Raw genomic sequence first — 18,815 nt, 5'->3', positions numbered from 1 at the left:
ATAAATTACTTACTATCTGCAACTTCGTGAGCTTCCCGATATCTGGAGGCAGGATTTCAAAATCGTTGTCACTTAGATAGAGTGCACGCAGGGTGGCTGCAAATTAAACAGCAATATATAAACAGAGTGGCACAGAACCCAACCGTTTTGAGGTCTGATCAATACGAACGAGTCAGCATTGATAAATAACCTGGGCTTGGCGAGAAATCGGTGACATACCTGGGGCTTACTATAATAACAAGCAGGTCAAACTTAGATTTACTGGCTGATTGTGTGGCTGGTGTGTCCAAGGAAAACATCTTTATCCAAGAGGACTGACACAATTAGCAAGGGTGCCCACCGGCGTTTTTTTGTGATGTGTTTTCAGAAAAGACAGCTATTTTTCTCAATTACTTCCGGTTCATATTCATGACTTTTGGCATCCAGACTAAAACAACAGAGAGCCCCTGAGACTTGACATCAATCCATTGAACAAAAGGGCCCTTTCCTAGAAGCAGAAGCAATGCTCAAAACACAACGATGCTCAAAATAAATAAATATTTTGAGGGTGTGCCAGTGATGGAAGCCATAAGCACAGTCCATCACTCTCCTAATCACCCTACGTACTGTTACTTACTTCTACAAGCCGTCATGACCAAAGTGATATGAAGACAAAGGGGAGAAAACGGTAGAGTTAAGAGAGTAAAGCCAAAATTAAACAGAATACCAGGAATTCCTTTGTTTCCAATATTCAACATGCAGGAGGGAAGCCATACTCCTGAAGCAAAAATTATTTGTCCTCAACAACAACAAAAGGTGGGAGATTAGGACTGGAGTGTGGCTCAAGTGCAGAACACTTGCCTAGAAAGTACAAAACCCTGCCGGGCGCTGGTGGCTCAAACCTGTAATCCTAGCTACTCAGGAGGCTGAGATCTGAGGATCGCGGTTCAAAGCCAGCCCGGGCAGGAGAGACCATGAGACTCCTATCTCCAATAAGCCACCAGAAAACCGGAAGTGGCGCTGTAGCTCAAGTGGTAGAGCGCTCGCCTTGAGCTGAAGAGCTGAGGGACAGCGCCCAGGCCCAGAGTTCCAGCCCCACGGCCGACAAAAAAAAAAAGAAAGTACAAAACCCTGAGTTCAAACCCCAGTCCTGCATGTGTAGAACAGTGAAGCTTATGGAGATTGCTTGGGGAAAGGAAACGAGATGAGAGGCACTGGAAGAGGAGGTAAGTCTGATCAAGGTATATCATACACATATGTGGACGTGTACAAATGAACCTCTCTTGTAATGCTAGTTAATGTGAATAAAAAAATGTAAAAATGAATTTTATTTTTTTAACTTTTTATTGTGAAAATACCGTACAGAGGGGTTACCATAAAAATGAATTCTAAAACCCAGTATTTCAGAAATAAACAAAAAGACAGGGGACTATAAATAGTTGTGTAGTTTTTTAAATTACAAGTATTTAATTTCATTCCTATATTTTAAAATTCAATAAAACTATAAGCGAATACATATAGCAACCCCCCAAAAAAAAAATTTTTAGGGTTACTTTCAGGTATTTGAGAAAGTCTAGAAAAGGCAGTGTACATAGGCTAAAAAATAAGATTATAGAGGTTAGCTCAGAATATTCATACTTCTTGAATGCCACAGAAATCACTGTTTGGAGAAGCAGAATATTCATTTCAGGGACGTAACCTTTTCATGAACATTTCAGAGTTCTCAGAAAGTCAGTTTTTCCTAATATTTAGAAGTACCTGCTGCCAGAGGCTTATTTGCATATGAAAATATGCATCTAGAACTAACAATTTCTTAATGTTTGTCTATATACTGGACAAAATGACCACATCAATAAGTGCACTTTCTTAAAGGCTTAAAACACAAATTCTGGCTGGAATTACTTAAAATCCTGTCGGCAACTTATTAATGGATATTTTTGCAAGTCATTATCTGGAATATCTAATAGAAAATGTTGTACAAAGAATTAACAGCAACTGAAGAGAATGTTTTCTTTTTTCTTGATTTTCTTTGGCATACTCCTTTAAAACATAAAAAAAAATCAAGTTTCTTAGCTAAAGGTGAGATTTTTACCTCATTTGGGAAGAAAACCTCTCTTAGAAAGTTAATATGACATTACTAAGACCACTTCTGCCCAGCAGTGTCAGAAAACTACATATCAAGTATAAATACTGCTGAGCTATGAAGGAATATTCAAAAGGAATCTATGAAGAACAAAATATAAATGCCTAATAATTTCTCTTAAAGAGTTTGGGCCCTGGCAAATAAATTTCTTTCTATGAGGACTCAAAGTAGCATGTGAAGGAGATTTATACAATTAAGCAGTTTCTTACTAAGGTAGAAGAAGTTTCCAGGGAGAGATTGTTCATTCAAGTTGTTGTAAGTCAAATCCAGGACCTCAAGAGCTGGAAGAGAGCCAAATCCTCGAGGCAGGGTGTTCAGCCTGTTCATGCTGTTGGGGGAAGACAGAAGCCATACACAAGTCATCACACAAAAGGAGTTAATACAGAATTCTGAGTGTTCACCCTAAATACTATTTGACAGGCAGAGAGCCTAAGAGAGCTGTGATTCCACATTTGCTTTATGTTATTTTACTCATTTGTTTATTTCTTCAACAAGTAAAAATTATATAGACTAAGAGTGTATCTATAGCATGATTTTGTGTGTGTGTGTGTGCCAGTTCTGGGGCTTGAATTCAGGACCCGGATGCTTTACGATTAGCTTCACAGTTCAAGGCTAGGTTGAGCCACAGTTCCACTTTTGGCTTTATTTTGGGTGATTACCTGGAGGTAAAAGTCTCATAGACTGTCCTGATCAAGCTGGCTTGAAACTACAATCCTCAGATATCAGCCTCCAAAGAAGCTGGGATCACAAGCTTGGGCAACTAGCACCAGACTTCTTAGAATGTTTCAATAGACATATGCAATGTAGAACATTTAAATCGAGCTGTACAGCATGTATATAAATTCACTTTTTTCTGCAGTGAGATAATTTTTAAAAATCTACTGTCTTAGCAAGTTTCAAATGTACTATATCTCGCTACTAACTGTAGTCACCATGATTTCTAAGAGAGCTATGACTCGCTCTTGTCTAACTGGAATTTTGCATCTTTTTAAATTACATCTCCCACTCCTCCACCCACCTGGCCACTTTTCTCTACTTCTGTGAGTTTAGTTTATTTACACCCCCCCCCATATAAATGAGATCATGTAGTATGTCTTACTCACTCCAAGAGTTTTAGTGAGAGAATCTGTATGTTTGTAAAATATTTGAACAAAAAAAACCTCTTTAATTGTCATATTTTCTAATGCACTTCAATGGCTATTTTCCATAGAAAAAAATAATAAGTTGACAGATATTGGAGAGTAGGAGACCATGACAGTAAAAAACAAAAAACAACAACAACAAAAACTTCTAGTCATTAATTCCTCTAACAAACAATTCTGTCCACTCCTACCAATCAACCAATCAGGCTCACAAGACACCAATCAACCAATCAGGTCTCACAAGACATGACCAATCAACTAATCAGGTCTCTCAAGATGTGACCTATAGCAGAAGGTAGTAGACTTCCATCTCTTGGCTAGAAAAAGTCCCAGGTAGATTTCACAGCAAACTTCACTCCATGAGCAGTCATGGTGAAACTCATGAGGGCTCATACTACCCAGGATTCTCCATTAAGCTATGTATTTCATTTTTTTCACTAAGTGTTCACATGGTGAACACTAGCAATAAGTTTGGTTGAAAGGTAGATCCGAAGAGTAGAGCATGGTACTCTACAGAGAAAATTATCCTGAAAATGGTTGATGTCCCAACATTTGGAAAACACCTTTATGGCATGAACTATATTTTAAGAATTATGAACATAACAAAACTTTCTTTTGTTTATGCAGATGACCTAAAATTCTTCTAGGTCATCAGACTCAACATTGAATACTCCATGTACTTAGAAACACACTCTGGCTGTGTATACCTTTTGGAATGCGAATACGTGTGGCTTAACTCCTCTGCTTTCTTTTTATGCTGACTCTTGAAGGAACCCACCTCCCAACTGGCTTCACCTTGACTTGTCTTTGTGTCCATGTATAATTTCTTATGGCATTCGAGGACAGAAACGCCTTTATTGACCGCTCATTTTAATTCTTTTCCCAAAGAGCTCAAAATTGGGTTCAAACTTTGACAACTCCAGCTACGAGTCTACATAATTAAATACAAGAAGCTTTCCCTAATCAATAAAGCCCTGACAGCCAAAATGCAAACCACTGCAATGAAGATCAGGAAGGAAACTAATATGTTTCACAAGTTTACATTTGTCCTCAACACCTCACTTACCAACTGAGCAAACCCTGAGCTTATTATCCTCATCCCAAACTTGGCGTCACGTTTCTATTTTAGCTGCCCAACATGAAAATCTAGGTGTCATCCCCTGCCATCCATTACTGTCTTGTTACATTTTCTTTTTCTTTTCCTTTTATGGCCCCATGCTTAAGGCCTTCACCCTAACTTTTCCACTTTTGGTCTCTACCAACACAAAGATGATGACCATAATAGCTAATGCTTTGCCTTTCTTATCCCAAACCAAATGAAATAGATCTATTACATTTAATAAATGAACAAACTAACAGGATGAATATATGTCAATATGTAATTTTACCTTCTTACATATCAATTTAAACATAAGACTTTGATAAACTTCCAAACTAAGACAACCATATAGATGCTTTCTCTTCTGTTTTTCTAAATAGGGATATAATACTCTAGTCAGCAAGGCAAAAACTCTCCCATTTGCTGAGGTCATTCCCTCCTCTCCCTGCTTACTCTCACACAATAGGAAAAGAATATTCTGGGACCTTGCCAGAGAGTTTCAATATAAAAATGTACGGAATTGTAACCTCTTTGTACAACTACTTAATAATAAGGTTTTTTTAAGTATATTGCTATCACTTTCACTATAAATACAGTTGAGGTCATTGGTTAGGCCACAATAGAAAACTGGTAAACTATACAAAAAAAAAAAAAAGAAGAAGGCTGAACCAAACTCCTAGTAAAAAATGCATGAAGCAAGAGTCATCTCATGGATGGTAGCTGTTTTCATGAGTGCTTTCTATTAAAGTGATAAATACCTGGCCAGCTTCTATTACCAGTCCTTGTAGAGTGTAAACTTAAGTAACGCATGAAGTAGCCACCATGTAGTCAATACATTACTTTACCCAGAGAAGAAGGCACGCATGGGCAATCCCATCCACCACAGTAAAGATGGAATTCAGAAGCAGCAGTTCTGGGTGGCCTCTACAGAATCTAATGGCAAACATGTCAACCCAAACCAATGGGTTCTCTCCATCCCCCAGAAGCTGACCTTAGAGGTCATCAGAAGCCAGTCACACAGCCATATAACCAGACGCGTGGCTTCTTCTCTGTGCAATAGACCACAAAGTCTGCTCTTCAAATGCTTGCTTGAGGACTTCGGAAACCACAAAGCAATATATGAATCCAAGCTATAATTAGTGTTTACTGCTACCTGGTTCTTCAGCCTCTGCCGAAATGGCAATCCTCTCTCTTCACCTTTCCATAAGGAAAAAGGAAAGAGTACAAACCTCCCTACAATCTAGAATTACTAGGTTGTAGTCATTTTAATGGAAGTGTTAGGGAATATACAATGTCTAAGAAGAAAACATTTTATAAATGATTTCTACTTAATACATTTTGCCATTTATCTGAACAGATAATGCTAGGCAAGTAAGTCCCTTCTTGATGGACATAACTGGAATAAAATTTTATTAGAAACAACACAGTAAAACACACACACACACCAAAAACCTCCCTTTATTGCCCTAACAATTAGCTTCTCAATTAGTTCTCAAATAGATAATGCAGTAACAGAGGCCACTGAAAGAAAATATTAAAACAATAAACCTCTTTTTAAAAAAAAAAAAAAACCAAAAGAACTACCCAAAACATAAAAAGAAATGAGAGATCCACTTCTCCCATGAAGTAATATGAATGGTGCGTCTGCCTTGCCTTCTCCCATGAAGTAATATGGATGGTGCGTCTGCCTTGCCCACACCCTGAGCTCTCCCACTGGCCCTGGCTTCCTACGCCCTCCTCTGGTACTCACCCAAGGTTTAGGTGTTTGAGTTTCTGAAGGCTGCTGATCTGTGTGGGCAGCTCCTCAATCTGGTTATTAAAGAAGTTGAGCACCTCCAAATTCTTCAGTTCTGCTATGTTTGGGGGCACAGCTATGGGGAAGAAAAATGCCAACTGTGAATTCAGGAAGTCACAACACCTTGCAAGGGGGGGGATAGCAGCACATTTTGTTTCCACTTCAGATGAGAAGTGGAACTCCAATATGAGATCACCTAATTCACATGAGAGTCCTATGTGGGTCTTGTACATTTTTGCTTGTGTCTGCTGGTACTACGGCTTGAACTCGGGGCCTTGTGTTCTCACTTAGCTTTTTCACTCAAGGTTGGTGCTTTACCACTTGAGCCACATCTCTATTTCTGGCTCTGTGCTGCTTAATTTGAAATAAAGAGTCTTGTAGAGTTGATTTCTTGGTTTGGCTTCTAACCTTGCCTCAGATCTCAGCCTCCTGAATAGCTAGGATTATAAGCGTGAGCCACTAGTACCCAGCAGTTGTACAATTTTTGTACATAGTAACTCTCCACCAAGTAGAAGCCAGACTATTTCTTCTACAATTAGGTAAAAGTCCTTGTCATAGTTTGTATCAGAGGGACAGAGAGGTAGGACGCAGGGGGACAAAGAGGGATTTCTCTACCAGAAACAGCCTGTAAGTGAGCAGCACAGAGTGCATGCTTTCCATGATCAGAGAGCTAATAAGTGCAATCACTGCCTTCTTTTACTTCCTTGCATCTCCACCAGAAGAAAAACAGCAAACCCAGATTCCTGCCTAAATGAGGGTATCATCAGACTTCTTAAATCAGTCTACACATGAAGAGCTAGCCTTCTTTAGCATTGTACTAAATCACAATTTATGCTCAGCTGTAAATGAGAAGATATTTAACCTATCTAGTTTCTGACTCTGGCCTCTGAACTAATTTGCCTTGATCGATATAGATGCAAACACACACACTCTCTCTCTCACTCTCTCTTCTGTCTCTCTCTTTCTCTCTCTCTCTCTCCCTCTCTCTCTCTCTCTCTCTCACACACACACACACACACAGAGGTTACATCAGATTAACAACTGCTCAATACACTGTTATTATATAGAAACACAAAAAACCAACTCACTAACATGCTATGAATAGTGGTATGCAGATCAAAGGTGAAAATAGTCCTCTAAGCTGGTGGTACAAGGGTTTTCCCTACCTATAGCGAACGACTGCAAACACAAAATTAAAAACCAAAGGCATCATCACCTCCAAAGTACAGTAGGAGCTGGGCTCCCGTGGCTCATGGTTGTGATCCTAACTATTCAGGAGGCTGAGATCTGAGGATTATGGTTTGAAGACAGTCTGGGCAAGAAAGTTAATCTCCAATTAACTCCCTGAAAAGCTGGGAATGGAGCTGTAAGCTCAAGTGGTGGTAGAGCACTAACCCTGAGCAAAAAAATAACATCAAGGACAGCACCCAGGTTCTGAGTTCAAGCCCCAGAACCAGCACCAAAAAAAATGGAGTAGGCTTTCAAAATCTGTAGTTCCATATGCATAGATTCAACCAACTCTGGGTCAAAAATAGCTGAGATAAATGCATGCCATACTGAATATTACATATTTGTTCTTGTCAGTATTTCCTAAATGATGCAATATGACATCTACGTAATGTTTACATAGTGTTGGATATTACAAGTAATGTATAGATGGTTTAGATTATAATATGCATAATTTCTACGTAAATACTGTGCCATTTTTAGTGCCTATCATTGAACTTTGGTATCTGAGTAACTCCTAGAATTAAACTTCCCCTCCCGAGGATAGTGAGAGACAGACAACTGTCCAGAGCTAAAAGTTGGCAGCAGGAAGACTTTGAAACAGACTGTTATTTCCTTATTCGGTCTTTCTACAACTTTCTGTAGGCGTCAAGGAGCTCGTGCGTGGCTAAGTGAACCCTAATGAGGAGACTGCGCAGGTCACGGAGGAAAGCACTTGCACAGACACTGAGTCTAGCACAAGTGTGCTGTGCCTCACATCAGCACAGGTGGCATGTACCTCGCCACCCCCAACCCGTCAGTTCCCTCCTTCCCTTCATCCCCAGAAGGCTGCGATAGCCAGCCAGCCTGCCCGCTGCCAATCCAGCCTGAAGGCAGAGTCAGGAACCCCTCTGCACCCTACGAAGGGAATGCAAAATTCAAAATGTACATCTAAAATGTCAACCCAGTTGATAGATCCCAGGCACACAGGACAAGGAAAGAGGACAGTCTATGCTTTACGCCAGTTTCGAACCCTCATTTGTGGTGTGATGGATCATCTAAGTTATTGAGGGCCTGATTCCTTCTAGCAGGAAGACTTAGCAGAAAGACTTTCATTGGAAGGAAGGACTGTGAAGAACATCATATCAGTCTGGACTAAGACCCATGGCAGGGGACAATGCTCCAGGGACTGGGCCTTGTATTAGTTCTGGAAGTAGCTGTTCATAGAACAGCCTGTTTTCATGGAATAGTCTAGGCAGCTGAGAATTACTTCCAAGATTGATTCTTTTTTTTGGGGGGGGAGAGGAGGATCTGGTCGTGGGGCCTGAACTCTGGGCCTGGGTACTGTCCCTCAGCTCTTCAGCTCAAGGCTAGCACTCTACCACTTGAGCCACAGCACCACTTCCGGCTTTTTTTCTTCTTGCTTATATGGTGCTGAGGAATTGAACCCAGGGCCTCATGCATGCAAGGCAAGCGCTCTACCACTGAGCCACCTTCCCAGCCCTCCAAGATTGATTCTAGTGCTAATACAAATGTATTTGAATCTGAATTGTATAATGTGGCCGCAAAAGCATATTCAAAGTACTCACACTTTGGTGCAAATAAATGATGCTCACTTCACATTAAAAAAAAAAAACAACACTCAAGACAATGAATACGGATGTGCTAGTGCATGCCTGTAATCACTGTCACTCAGTAGGCAAAAACAGGGAGATCATGGTTCAAAGCCTGCAAAAGCATGAGATCTTATCTTAAAAATAAGTCAGGTATTGCGGTAGTAGGAGGATGACATTCCAAAGCTAGCCAGGCAACAGGAGACGATCTAAAATGAAAACTAAAAGCAAAAGTCCTAGGAGCAGGGCTCAAGTAGTGTAACATTAGAGTTCAATCCCAGGACTGCTGAGAGAGATAGAAAGAAGTCACCTGATTTTATCTTCAGGATCAGCTGTTTCTTCCCCAGACCATACAGTGGCAAAATGCTGCTACCTGACAGCCAACCCTTCCTTCCTGTCCACCTTCCTGCTACCATTAAGCTTCCTCTCACTGAGCTGGTCCGATTAGTTCAAAGAGCAATGAAGAAAGTTAGTGAGACCAGGAGAAAATGATGATCTCAATTTAGCCACAAACCAAGAATAATGTGGCCAGAATTACTGCCGCCTCCCCAAACTTACTCTGCCAATGCAATTAAATGCTGCTCTAAAGGTATCGCTTTTTTTTTGACAGGATGAGAGATTATTTCACTCTCCTTGTTAAATCAGCCCAATTTAAACCCACAAATTATGCTAAATGTGATTTAGGACTCCGTTTTGTGTTCCCAAACAATCACCCCACACTCAATGTGCCAAACCTCTCCCAGCCTTTTGGTATATACATGTGATATTTTGTTTTGTTTTGAGACTCCATTCAAGCTAGAAAAGAGGAAATAAACAAAGTCAAAAACAAACAAACAAGCTAATATGCTTTCTGAACTACAGATATTTCTGTCTCTCAGGCATACTGAAAATAAAAAGAAGTCAACATTCAACTCTGTCTTCCAGCCAACGTTAGAAAATGTTTATCATGTAAACAGCACCATACAGTTCACAGGCAGCACAGCAGAACTCAGGACAGGGTACTGTTTAAAAAAGGGAGCTGCCAAGGGTAAATGGCTCATGCCTGTAATCCCAGCTACTCAGGAGGCTGAGATTAGAGGAGTGAGATTTGAAGCCAGCCCAGGAAGAGAAGAGAGACTCCATCTCCAAAAAACCAGCAAAAAGCCAGGCTAGAGGTGTGGCTCAAGTGGCAGTATGCCAACTATGAGCAAGAAGGTTGTAAGAGCAAGAGACACTCAGTTCAAGCCTGAGTACTGACATAAAAAAAAAAGGAAGGAAGTCACCAAAGAAAAGAGTATTAGGGCCCAGACAGAAAACCTCTAGTGCTTGGGACATAAATTAATCTCAGCAGAGCCATCCATAAGAAGGTAATACCAAGTAGATAATACACAGACTGGAATGGCCACAACATAGGCATATTGGCTGAAATAATCTTAACTACTATTAAAAGCTGGCTGCAGTTTTTAAGGAATACTTAATGTGTGATTGTTATTGTAAAGGTGATATACAGGGGGGTTACAGTCACATAAGTCAGATAAAGAGTATATTTCTCTTTGGACAGTGTCACCCCTTCCTGGTCTTTCTCTCCTGTCTCCATGGACAAGTTGTGTGGTTCATTTTTAACATAGTGTCTAGTGAGTATTTCCCCCAGTCAAAATACTTTGCTGGAATTTTCCAAAATATCTACATGACACCTTAAGAAGAAGAAGCACTTTCAAATAACTAAGCAATAAGCATTATTATGCTTGTTATTAAGACTCTTGCTGGCTGGGAATGTGACTTAGTGGTAGAGTGCTTGCCTGGCATGCATGAGGCCCTGGGTTTGACTCTTCAGTACCACATGAAGCTGGAAGTGGCACTGTGGCTCAAGTGGTAGAGCGCTAGCCTTGAACAAAAGAAACGCAGGGACATCAGACCCTCTGTTCAAGCCCCAGGACTGGCAAAAAACAAAAAAACAACAGACTCTATCTGAAATGTCCTTTATCCATCAGTCTGACCTGTGACTCCCAGCTGAAGCCACAGAAGAAATGGAGGTACAGTGTGGCACCTGACACTAGATGCTCCAGCCTGACCCTTACAGGACGACTGACCCATCTTGACTCCAACTGTGTATTTGCTGTGAATTTCCCTATTCAACTCACAACTTCTCCAAGCTTCCATTTGTTCAAGGGTAAGACGAGAGGGCTGGGTTGCAGCCATGTCTGAATGCTCTTCCAACTAGGTTTAACGTTTTTATGATTCTAAGAAGAGATGGGTTGTAGAAAATCGATGACAATGGATTTAGAGAATGCAACAATGGGGCCCCAATTAGCATGCTCAGTCAAGTAGAACTTCGCTTTGTGACAAAAAATTCAGTATCATCAGCTGTCTCACCAGTGACGGTTCTTTACAGTTTGAAACCTCAGTTGCTGGATTTGGGAGGAAATGTTCTAATTATGCCCAGGCCCTCTTGGTCCCCTGAATGTCGCCTTCTGCTCCACAGGATCCCATCACACATCTGAGGACCCGCTCGGCCCAGGGATTCTGCTGGTGTTTCACACAAAGCAACACAACGCAATAACGTCAACCTAAGAGTTTCACCCATATACTGAGAACAGGTATATGCTACCTAGGGATGTGTGATCAGTATGACTCCCAAGAGTAGGCTTTACAAGTTGTGGAAACAGCCCAGATGCCCTTCAATAGATGAGTGGATCCAAAAAAAAAATGTGGTACCTATACACCATGGAATTTTATACAGCCATTAGAAAGAATAATGTGATGGCATTTGCAGGGAAATGGAGAGACCTAGAGCGGACCATGTTACATGAGGTAAGCCAAGCTCAGAGAGGCAAATGGCATGTGTTTTCTCTCATACGTGGCAGCTAGATCTAATATACATCAGGACATAATAAATGATAAAGGACTGTAGGCATTCACACATAACAGACCAAAGGAGGATGCTCTTAGGAGAGGAACACAAAGGCACCATGCCTATGCACATCTGGAAATGAACTCCAAGAAATGGAAAGAGATTTTTTTTGTTCTTTTTGGTTGTTTTTGTTTTCTTTGCTGTTTGTCCTGTTCATTTGTTTACATGTCTTTGGGAGAGTAAGGGGAGGGAAATGGAGGGACAAAGGGTGAACAAACACAGCAGTGGTACTCACTAGATACTATGTTGAAAATGAACAACTTATGGCTGGGGATGGGAGGGAAAAACTGAGGAAGAGCCAGGGAAGGGGTGACATTGTCCAAAAAGAAATGTACTCTTTACCTGATTTATGTAACTGTAACTCCTGTGTATATCACCTTCATAATAACAAGAAGAAAAAAATTTAATAGCTAAAAAAAGAAACTCTCCAAAAATAAAAGAATTAATTTTTTAAAGAGTAAACTTTACACAATTATCTAGCAACAAGCAAACTACCCCAGCCAAAGAAGAAGTGGAATCAACTAGTACAGCAACAGGAATTCTACTTGTGGAGGTCTCTTCTATAATATGTAATAAATAAGCCAACCAGCCATTTACTCCTCAAGCATTTTAGGAGTTGATCCATATATTAACACATTACTCAACACAGTGCACAAGAGCTTGTCTATCCAGGGGTATTGGCTACTTTTATGTAGCTGCTTAAATCAAGATTAATTAGGATTAAATAACATCAATAACTCCGTTGTTTGTTCACCTTGCTACACTTGAAGAGCTCCGTGCAGCTAGTTACCATACTTAACATGGGTCACTGTAGAGTGTTCTATTAGACAGCACTGCTCTAAAACTGGCTCTCCAATTATAGGTTCCATCAGGCATCCCACAGGGCTCAGAAACACACAGGTGAGGACAGCCTAGAGCTTCCCATTGAGTCAGCCTGATGTGGCATTCCCCACCAGCTTTCAGAAGAGAGCCTGGAATTGAACTCAGGACATCCCAAATGTTAGGCAAGTGCCCATAATGCTGGAGCCCTGACCTCAAGCCCTTTCGTTTGTATTTTGCTTTTGAAATAGAGTCTTGCTGCCTTTTTGCTCAGCATGGCCTCAAACTCTCAGCTCCTCTTGTCTCCACCTCCCAAGCAGCTGGAATTACAGGTATGTCCCACCATGTCCACCTCTAGAAAATTCTAATTCACTAATGATAACAACATCATGAATTCAATGAATTCTCCTAAGTAACAGATACTTAAGACAGCTTTTGATGTAAAGCACCAACTTCCCAGTTGGACCCAAGAATTAGCTTAAAAGCAGGAGAAGGCTTGACTTCCCACCTACCATTTTGTGTATGTATGTGACTTGCCCTGTGCCATTCTCTCCTGCAGTCACTCTGCAGCCATCTTGCGATTGAGGAAGGACCAGACCATCAGTCAGGTGTCAAAAAGTCTCAGCATATGTAGCAAGGCCCTTCTTAACCAAGTCTGAGACAATGGGCTGTCTCACCACGGCCATCTAACATGCCTGTAATCAGGACTGTTGAAGTATGCATTTTTCCCCGGCTTCCCCCACTGATCCTCTTTGTCTATGTAAACCTATAGCTCATGTCTATATCCAGAAGATGGCCAAAGTACAATCTTCCCATGGCTGCTGGAGCCCCCAAGTTAAATCTCTCCCTCCTTTGCCCTTGACCATGTCTCTTTATTTATTTGGCATAAAGGGGCAAGTGGCTGGTCCTCACACAGAAAACTGCTGGAGATTGAGCCTTGGATCTAAAACTCCAGCTTCACTTACACAATACTGATATATGAGTTTAAATAACCAATATTATCCCAGTTAAGATTTCCTACTGAGCCTAGAGATTAGAGCTTAAAGAAAGAAAAAAAAAATGGTAAGCAGCTAATCCAGCTCAGATCATACTATTTCTAGTCTGCTTCGACTTCTCCACGAAACTTGTGGAAGGAAGCTGGCACTGGGTGGAACAGACAACATTCAAGGGTAGAGAAAGCCCAGAATCCTTAAGATCACTGAATTCAGTTGCTCAATGGCACACACCCATGAGAAAGTATGGTCACTTGTGGAATTTTCACTTGCTCTCCTTTGGCCTACTGAAATACTGAGGCCTGGCCCCTAGTGTTGGGTGGTAGTAACAGAACAGGCAGACTGGCTTGGATGGAGCCAATCCAGCAGCTTTTTGAGCAAGATCATCTTAGTTTCCAGGGCAGAGAAACTAAACTGTGAAGAGTGACAGGCTCCAGGAACAGCAGGCACCCTGCAGAACATACGGACTGCAGCTCCGTCGGGGTGCAGCCCACGGAAGGGCCGGGGGGGGGGGTCATGCATTGGTCTTTAGAGCCATATGTTTAGCATCTCAGCCAGGTCCCCTGCAGCTCCAGAAGGCAGGAGGAGACGCTGCCCATGTTCACACCCACAGCACCAGGAAGCCAGAGCGCATGTGGGTCTCTGATAGCAGCACACTCATGAAATCAGAGGCCACCTCTCCCCGCCACCTCCACCAAATGTGGGGGTGGTGTGAGTTACACTCAGCACAACTAATTTTGTAGAAGTACAGAAAGTTGTCTTGAGCTCTGTCTGGCGATTGCTGGGTGAGAGGACAAAAGGCAGCCGACTTAGTGTCTGTGCTTCTTTGAAAAATCAGGAGATTCATGGTTCTCCTTCCTAAGAACCAATGATGGAGTGTGATTTCCCACTGGAGTAAGAAGAGGAAACCCTGGAGCAGATAGATACATTATGGGAGTCAAAGGCAGGTAGTGATGCCATCAAACCAGCAGGTGGCACTGTGGTGAACACAGTCCCATGATGCAATGGTGCATGCTGTCACCTGATGTCCTTTTCCCAAAAGCATTAGGGCCACCTGCCCTTGGGCCAAATTGTCCCCAACAATATCACACAGGAGGAGTCAGCACCAACTGCTTCCAAGATCCTGCCATATTTATACTAGAAAACATATTTATGCCACAACAAGTGAAGACGCCTTATGTTTTTATACAACACACTTACGCTTCATTGTATTTTACACACTCCCCCCTGCAAAGAAAAAAAGGATAGTAACAGACACTAAATTAGCTTTAGAAATACTATTTCGGCCGGGCGCTGGTGGCTCACGCCTGTAATCCTAGCTACTCAGGAGGCTGAGATCTGAGGATCGCGGTTCAAAGCCAACCCGGGAAGGAGAGACTGTGAGACTCCTATCTCCAATAAACCACCAGAAAACTGGAAGTGGCGCTGTAGCTCAAGTGGTAGAGCGCTCGCCTTGAGCTGAAGAGCTGAGGGACAGCGCCCAGGCCCAGAGTTCAAGCCCCACGACCAACAAAAAAAAGAAATACTATTACGTCAAAGTTTCTAGAAATATACCTAACACACACACATAAAAGTGAGTGACATCACTCATTAATCAGATGGTGTGAGGCAAACACTCATCCAAGAGAAAATGGGGGAAATCGAACACTGCTCTGCCCCCACTGTTTGACAAATAGAATCGCAGATAACCACTTTCTCTCTGGCCTGAAAAGTAGCCAAATGGACAGAAATATGGGGCTTTCCTGGTCAAATAGAAATCTCATGCCTTGAAACCCTTAGCTCCAATAGCTAGAAAACACCAGACTATTCACCCCCAAGTTGTTATGATGTCTAGACTAATTATATACATGCCAATTCCTTCAGCAAATTGGGAATCATAGTTTTCAATAACATTTTAATGATTCTATTTTTTTAAGGAACTTTACACTTGAGTGGTAATAATTATGCTCTTTAGAATTTTACATGCAGAAAAGGTCATTTGTCCTAATAGTGATTAATTATTTTTGTTTTCTGGCCAAAAATACAAGGTAGATAATGAACTAATTATATGTTGCAGTAAGAAGTTGAAGTTCAAAAGTATACTAATCATAACTGGCTTTACAGATTTTTATGGGAGAACCCCCCAAACAGCTATTAAAACCGTGAATTACAGTAGTTATAGGCTATTTCAAAACATCAAGTTTATGAAACACTGAAGCAAATTCTCATTTAACAGGTTCTACATGTTCCTCGAGGTAAAAATAAAAATCACAAACTATCTAAGCATCCACCTCAATAAAGGCCAACATCCTCCAAACGCCATTAGACCTACAAATAACAAGTCATGCTGGCTTAGGTTAATCAACAGTGAGGACTAAGCACCCATGCCCGAATGTCAAGTGTCTACTAAGTACCCATGTGGGTACTTGTGTGCCTCCTTAGTAATGTCTTAGTAAACAAAAATATCTTGGACATAATCACCATAAAAAGAAAAAGAAAATGGTCCCATTCTCTCAGCAGCAGCAATGTGAATAATCAATTATACGAAAATTAGGGGGAAAGGTACCAATAAGCAAAAGCAAATACAAAGAACAGTTTTTATAATTTAAAGCTAATCAAGCAAAAAAAATGGCCTTGAGTTCTTAAAAAAACATCTACGTGTACCGGGCACTAGTGGCTCACGCCTGTAATCCTAGCTACTCAGAAGGATGAGATTTGAGGATTGTGGTTCAAAACAGCCCAGGCAGGAAAATCCCCATGAGACTCTGATCTCCAATTAAATGCTCAAAACCCAAAAGTGACACTGTGGTTTGAGTCTTAAGCACAAAGAGATTCAGAGATAGCATCTAGGCCCTGAATTCAAGCCTCAGGACCTGCAAAAAAAAAAAAAAAAAAGTCTATGTGTCACCAAATAAATCTAAAAGGCTGATATGCATGGATTTCTTCTTTGGAAATGAATATTAGTTAATATCCAAGTTTTGTGTTAACTTGAGAGAATAAAGGAATTATCCATGAGCTCTTAAGGACATTTATAAACCCTGGGTTCTTACAGGAACACACTGCTTTCCAAATTACATTCCCTTTCTGACACGTCTCAATGCTATACATCAATAGACAGTCTTATTAACTTGGGAGCAAGGCCAGAGGAGAGAAAAGGAAAAGCCATCCCCTGGCCTGGGGAGGAACTAACTCTATAAGCTCTGCCAGGAGTCACACCAAAGTAGTTCGTGAGAAGTGGGAGGGGAAAGCAGTGCACAAGATCTTCAGTCAGTGGAAAAGCCAAGAGTGGAGCTACAAAAGGACCGAAGCTACTCAGCCTCTTCAAAATGCATGCTATGGACTGGGCACTGGTGGTTCACGACTCTAATCCTAGCTACTCAGGAGGCTGAGATCTGAGGATGGTGGTTCAAAGTCAGCCTGGGCAGGGAAGTCCGTGAGACTCTTATCTCCAACTAACCAACTGGAGATAACCAACTGGTGCTCCAATTAAGTACCAACTGCCCCCCTCAAAAAAAAATCCCCAGAAGTGGAGATATGCTACAAGTACTAGAACACTAGCTTTGAGCAAAGAAGCTCAGGGACTCCTAGGACCCCAGACCCTGGGTTCAAGCCCCAGAACTGGCACCAAAAAAAAAAGTGTGCTATTTGATAATATATAATCCATAATATGGCATATAAACATATACTATGTATACTAAATACTAAATACACACGTACTGCAGATCCTATATAATATAAACATGTAATATATGATTATTACTTATATAACTGTGCCAGGCGCTGGTGGCTCATGCCTGTAATCCTAGCTATTCAGGAGGCTGAGATCTAAGGATCATGGTTCAAAGCCAGCCTGGGCAGGGAAGTTCATGAGACTCTTATCTCCAATTAACCACCAGAAGACCGGAAGTGGCACTGTGACCCAAGTGGTAGAGTACTCCCCTTGAGCTGAAGAGCTGAGGGACAGCGCCCAGGCCCAGAATTCAAGCCCCACAACCGACCAAAAAAACAAAAACACAATGCTTATATAACTGTAACTAAGAACTCCTTTGGTGGAGGCCACAATTGTTTGTAGCTCTTCCTGTCTGACCATATGCTGAGCTGCCCAGAAAAGGCTTGATTACATGAAGAGGAGGGAAGGAAGGAGAAGAAGGGGGAGACACTGGGTATCCTTGCTCTAACTATAACAACTCCGCCTTCTCACCTTGTCAGTTCACCCCAATCTTCTCCTTGAGCAGGTAAAATCGAGAGCCAGAGAAACGTGTGGTCCAGGGAGCATGAAATCTGCTTGTCTGAGACAGTTTATCTGCATACACACATCACGTGGGAAGCAACTTGGACAACAGCTGGGCAGAAATTCAGAACTACACAAAGCCCAGAACCTTCTAGTTCTGGTACTGCAATACATTAGGTCTAAAACCCAAACTTGATGTGGAATAAAGGTCTGATAAATGTGAGTTCTTTCCTCCCCTTCATTTCATATTGAAGTGATGTATCTGTGGGGGGTGGTCCTTAACAATCCAAAGGCCATGAGCATGCCTTCTGCTTTACTTTGCACTCACAGGGCTGGTTGGTTCGTTACTGAGCTAGGGTTTCCTGGAGAAGATGGAAGTCATCAAAGCCTTCTGATGGCTGGACAGGATTTGGAGAGAGGGGTGAGAATTTCTGATGAGAAAATAAGCAGGTAAGTAGAGCAAAGAATACATAGATCAGGTAATAAGCTAAAGAAACGGGGAAATAGACAAATAGAGTTCAGGTTGAAAACAGCAGAAAATGAGGTCAGTAAGTTTGTTAGCTGGTAGTCAGTTCTAGTGGTTTCTAAGCTAGGTGACAAAGAGAAAGAAAAATAGCAATGAGAAAAGGATTCTCAAGGATTTTATTGGAGCTAAAAATGCATATACATATGCATGCATTTCATTTAAAACTCTAGATTATAAGATTACAAATCCTTATGTAAAGACAGAAATCTAGGCCAATGGATGAGGTGACACATATAAACATTTTGAAAAGCCAACAAACATAAGTTTCACTTTGTGTTCAAAAGGATCTTTTCACCACTAGCTTATACCCATAATCCTAGCTATTCTGAAGGCTGAGATCTGAGGATCACACTTCAAAGTCTAGCCCAGGCAGAAAAGTCTATAAGATTCTTATGCCTAAT

At 41.4% G+C, this 18,815-nt stretch overlaps 1 protein-coding gene across 1 annotated transcript in view; it reads right to left on the bottom strand.

Annotated features, from left to right (window-relative positions):
- Rsu1 (Ras suppressor protein 1) overlaps window positions 1-18,815 on the bottom strand; it is a 164,527-nt gene that overhangs the window by 121,083 nt on the left and 24,629 nt on the right. The window contains exons 4-6 of the mRNA XM_013014768.1: window positions 6,114-6,234; window positions 2,332-2,450; window positions 14-96 (exon numbers count right to left, since the gene is read on the bottom strand). Coding sequence (XP_012870222.1) covers window positions 14-96; window positions 2,332-2,450; window positions 6,114-6,234 — 323 coding nt within the window. The remainder of the gene's footprint in view (window positions 1-13; window positions 97-2,331; window positions 2,451-6,113; window positions 6,235-18,815) is intronic.

The sequence above is a fragment of the Dipodomys ordii genome, unplaced genomic scaffold, assembly GCF_000151885.1.
Source record: "Dipodomys ordii isolate 6190 unplaced genomic scaffold, Dord_2.0 Scaffold24, whole genome shotgun sequence".
Taxonomy (NCBI): domain Eukaryota; kingdom Metazoa; phylum Chordata; class Mammalia; order Rodentia; family Heteromyidae; genus Dipodomys; species Dipodomys ordii.
The sequence above is the reverse complement of the archived record's forward strand: the minus strand, read 5'-3'. Positions and strand labels throughout refer to the sequence as shown.